General features: G+C 39.5%; 1 protein-coding gene across 1 annotated transcript; it reads left to right on the top strand.

Annotated features, from left to right (window-relative positions):
• Nucleotides 1–186: 186 nt before the first annotated feature.
• On the top strand, nt 187–4,498 carry hsd17b7 (hydroxysteroid (17-beta) dehydrogenase 7). The gene is made up of 9 exons (XM_026998870.3): nt 187–298; nt 976–1,179; nt 1,423–1,515; nt 1,696–1,810; nt 2,510–2,704; nt 2,880–2,984; nt 3,108–3,164; nt 3,579–3,677; nt 3,964–4,498. Exons 1-9 carry the CDS (start codon nt 264–266, stop codon nt 4,069–4,071), a joined length of 1,011 nt encoding a protein of 336 aa, XP_026854671.2. The 5' UTR covers nt 187–263; the 3' UTR covers nt 4,072–4,498.
• The last annotated feature ends 850 nt before the right edge of the window (nt 4,499–5,348 follow it).

Raw genomic sequence — 5,348 nt, 5'->3', positions numbered from 1 at the left:
GTAATTGTCCATGCCTCCCGTTTCCTCAGCCTATGTATCGTTTCTGGTAGACGTCAAATTACAAATGTTTCCTCCTTCTGGGCTGACTGAGGCAAGCCACCATTGGCTAATACGAATATGACGTCAGATTATGGTACTGTTTAATTGGCAGATGTCGGCATGACATCCAATCACACCATAGAGGTGGTACAAAGTACGAACCAGCCAGTGAAGTGCAGTGGTAGTGCCCTTGTTTAGCTTGACGTTATGAATTGGGTTAAAATATGGGGAAAGTTGTATTGGTGACCGGTGCTAACAGGTAAAGACTCGCGTCTTATTCACTTTTGCTTTTATCTGAATTTACCATGCCCTTGACTTAATTCACGTAGTGGTTAAAGGCTTTTGAGAAACCGAATATCAGGTTAGTTCCACAGAATAGCCTGACTTTTTTCGCACAGGAGTATCTCGTTGCTAGTAGTCAAAGATGAAGATGTTTGCTCGTTTTCATATGGCAAAGGAAACCTAAAAAATTAATCAGACTGTTGCTGATTAGGCGACCCCGACATTTTTTAGTAGAATTGGGTGGTGTTGTGGAAAAAGTATAGTTATAAAATGTTTAAATAAAATCACATGTTTATTTGCTTTTGTTATTCATTAGAGAACGTCTTTAAACATTTAAAATTTTTGTAATTATTTGCCATTGAGCGTTGAAAGCAAACATTGAAAGGGCTCTAGACTGTATTGGCTTGTGTGTGTCTGAAATTCACATACAGTATCCCCGATAAGAAAATACTTGGCAAATGCCACCATAATTAATACTCTCTCTCTCTCTCTCTCTCTCTCTCTCTCTCTCTCTCTCTCTCTCTCTCTCTCTCTCTCTCTCTCTCTCTCTGTGTGTGTGTGTGTGTGTGTGTGTGTGTGTGTGTGTGTGTGTGTGTGTGTGTGTGTGTGTGTGTGTGTGTGTGTGTGGCGTGCGCTGTGCGCCTGCATTTGTAGTGGCATCGGCCTTGCCCTTTGTGAGCGCCTCCTGAGCCATGACGCTCAGCTGCAGCTGTGTTTGGGCTGCAGGAACATGCAGAGGGCTGAAGCCGCCAAGCACGCCCTGCTGGTCTCTCACCCCAAAGCGCAGGTGTCCATCATCCAGCTGGATGTTAGTAGTGTGCACTCTGTCCTCAGAGCTGCCCAGGAGATCAGGCACAGGTAAAGATTATCCTTTTGTGCCATTTCTGTACTCTTGCTATCTTGCTAAGTTTTTATCACTATAGATCATGAATGTATGTTGAGATCTTCTGACACAGAAGATAAAATGGAAAGTCAAAACCTTTTTTGCCCATATCATATTAGTGCATTTATCAATACAAGACCCTTTGTCATTTGGGACCTTCCCATCTTACCTCCCTATTTGAAGTCATATTAAGTCTATTTTTTTTCCCTTTCAAACAGATACAACAGGCTGGACTATCTCTACCTCAATGCTGGTATCATGCCTAATCCACATGTGGATTACAAAGCTTTCTATAAAGGCTTGTTTTCTGGGTACAGACCCTACTTTTTTTTTCTCCATCTGTATAAGATCTGTCACATGTAGTACAATATCATATACAGCTGTTGTTTATATTTATAAACCTATTCTCCATATCATAAATATACCATCATACATTATTATACTTCTAATTTCTAATGTAGTGCTGTATTATCATTACCATTTGGCCACAGTCGTGCAATCCACATGTTTTCAACGGGTGAGGGTCTCCTGACACAAAAAGACACACTCACCTCTGATGGTCTACAAAAAGTGTTTGCTACTAATCTCTTTGGCCACTTTCTACTGGTAAGCAGTTGTCAAAGGATTATATGTAGAACACTGCTTTCAGTTACCATTCAAAGTCAAAATGTTCTTTAAATCTATTTTGTTGCATGTCTGTTATAAAACAATGTTTGAAGGTTATATGTACCTTGAAAGGTCTGCATCTTGCACATCAGTAAATTCAAAATAATATTGCACTGAAATGTACAGTCCCCTGATAGCTTCCCTTATCAATTATTAATGTGGAACAAGGTCAAGCATACTTCTGGCTCTTCAAATGACAGCGCCCCTTTGGGCACTCCTGGTGACTGGCTTAAAAACATTCATTCTGATGCTCACCTGGGAACTTAACTCATCAAATTTAAAAACTCTGACTGGGACAGAATTACAGGTTCTGCTTCAACCCATGGCTCATTGTGCAAGGACGATGGTGTAGCTGAGGTGGGCATTAAAGTTGCATTAGTGTCACCCTGCATGTCTAAGGGATTAATTTTCTTCTGGTGTGGCAGCAGAGGACAAGGACCATGAGGGTTCACATTTCTGTCCATGCTGCACTGTTAAAAGTCTTTGAAGGAGCTAAAGGAGCTAATTCCTCACCAGGAATGAAAAGTACACCAACTAATCGTGTCTCACCAATGAACATGGCCTGCATTTCTGTGTGAGATGTTTCCCCATTGCAGCCAGGAGTGATGCCTGTAGAAGGTTTTGTTCCCTTTTCCATAGGTGCGGGAGTTAGAGCCCCTGCTCTGCAGACCAGGCTGTAGTTCTCAGGTGATCTGGACTTCCTCCAGCAATGCCCAACGGTCAGCCTTCTGCCTCGATGACATACAGCACAAGGGAGGCGTTGAACCCTATAGCTCCTCCAAGTATGCCTCCGATCTGCTGAGTCTAGCCCTGAACCGCCGCTACAACAGCCAAGTAAGTGCAGCTCACTGAGCCCATGCAGGGCACAGGGCACACCACCCTCAATAAAAGCAATGAGAAGGACCTGTCACAACCTTGATGACATGCATATGATAGATAGATAGAAAGAAAGAAAGAAAGAAAGAGCACCTGTAAGAATTCCCCAAGGTAATGATGCTCCGTCCTGCAGGGTGTGTACTCATCGGTGATCTGCCCTGGACTGGTGATGACTAACCTTACTTATGGCATCCTACCCTCCTTCTTATGGACACTTATCATGCCTTTAATGTGGCTTGTAAGTTTTCAGTATTCGTTCTATGTCAGTGTTATCTCTATTTTTAAGTTTTGCCTTTTTCTATAAATTATTCCCTATGATGTTTCTAAAAAATGCTGTTTTCTACGTTTCCTTTCTGTTCAGCTACGAATGTTCACCAACACTTTCACCCTCATGCCGTACAACGGAGCTGAGGCTTTGGTATGTACAAAGAGCAGTAGGGCCTGTTTAATTTTGCTTTACATTACTTAAGAGTAAATCCTCTTAAGTGATCTCTTGTTCAAAACCCTCAAGTACATAATTATATTTAAATCTTTGGTGTATTGTACACCTATGAATGATGTTATATAGTACATTTACCTGACGTTTTTATCCAAAGCAACTTACAATTATAACTGAGTACACCTTGAGCAATTGAGAGTTAAGTGCTTTGCTCAGGGGCCCGGCAGTGGTGGGGCCAGTACCTTAACCAATGAGCTATCCACTGAGCTAGTTAATATACAGGTGAATTTGTCTGCTGCAAAATATTTTTTTCTCAATCCTCAGTTTGAGGTTTGGGGTTCTGTCTCTGCATCAAGGTCTTTTTTTTTTTTGTTTGTTTGTTTTTTGTTACAGTTTTGGCTGTTCATGCAGAAACCTGAGACACTGGATCCACTGGCGAAATACCATAGTTTAACCTCTGGGCTGGGAAACAATTACACTCAGCCTCGCAAGGTCAGCACTGACAACTACGTCATATTGACCCTGTGCTTGCAGCATCCCAGCCCATTTCCATTTCATTTCAAGGTCAATTGTGATATGATGTACATGAAACTATAGAAATATAATAGCTTATCTTGAGAAAAATAAGCCCTGACTTGCTGAACAGCTCATCTCAAGGTGATATTTCATTGCTATTCGATGAGCCCTATTTGATTTGTAAATATGAAGGATATTTCTATGCACAAATTAAACTAGAATCTTGATTTCCCCCCCCCCCCCCCCCCCCCTGTGTTTTCAGATGGATATTGATGACACCATATCATCAGCCCTTTATGAGAAATTACTAGCGCTAGAACATACAGTGCGGATGAAACTGAAAGATGAAGACCTTGGACATACATCCTAAGTCAGCTACATAGAGGGGGTGGAGAATATTTTACCATTCATGTAAATGTTTCATAATTAGAAAAATAAACTAGAAATCACCCCAAATTAACCCTTTTAAAAGTGGGCTTATGTGAACTCCACTAAAATTAATTAACCCTGGTGATTTTACATGGGTTCATAGTAAAAACATCAAGATGTTTTGTATCTGAGCTGTAATATCCACCAAACCCCACCAGGTTTTGGATCTTGTATGTAACGAAATATTATTTTTTATTTCATAATTTAAAATTTGTAAATGTTAGATACATCCTGTCACTGATATCCCTATATCTATATTTACAACAGTTATGTGATTACAGTGTTCAGTGACTGTCTGCAAACTTACAATTGTAGTTTTACATTTAACAAATCATTGAAAAATTTCAATAATTAAACTCTTAAATGACTCCCTGTTCTTAGAATTGCTTCACACATTACAGATCTAACCCAAACACCTCATGAAACAATGACGATGTCACCCTTTTGTGAGAGATGGGCCTAACTCAGTAAAGGGGTCTTGGACAGTGACTGCTGAGTCAACACCTTCCAGTCACTGACTATGAACACAGACAAAGCACTATGCATGTGGTCTTGTTCATCCTGCTAAGGGTTACTATAACTGAGCTGCATGTCTCACTGATTTGGGGCTGTGTTAGTGTTTTTGTGTGTGTGTGTGTGTATATATATATATATATATATATATATATATATATATATATATATATATATATATATATATATAATATTGTTATATGGTATCAGGTCATCTTGTGATCATATACTTGCAAGAGATGAGAGAATAAACTATTTCACTGTAATTGTCAAACTTTTAATATAAGTGGCACAAGTCACTGCTGCTAGTGCCAGAGCTTGTTCTATCTAATGAAAAAGCACTAATGCAAAGAAAGGATCAAAGCTAGCAGTCTTCAGAGATGGACGTCTACTCTTATATTGGTTTCTTAATACAGGCTAACAGCACAGTATAGGAGGCATGATACTGAAGCCAGACTGATCCATTTATGAGCTCTTGAATTGATTAAGATTTTTCTGGCAAAACCAGGGTGATGGAAATAGAAGATAAGGTCACCTAAACAATAAAAAAGAACAAATCTAATTATTTTGCATTTAAAATATAAATCATTGCAAAAAGAAACATAAACAGTAATACGAATACCTTGTATTATGTAAGATAAAAAGTGTGTGATTGAACATGGTGTATCTTACCCTACAACAGTGCTTTTCCTACAGGTTCGAATT

Source organism: Electrophorus electricus, chromosome 7 (assembly GCF_041902795.1).
Source record: "Electrophorus electricus isolate QZ-2024a chromosome 7, ASM4190279v1, whole genome shotgun sequence".
Taxonomy (NCBI): Eukaryota; Metazoa; Chordata; class Actinopteri; order Gymnotiformes; family Gymnotidae; genus Electrophorus; species Electrophorus electricus.
This window is presented reverse-complemented; position numbering and strand designations above follow the sequence as displayed.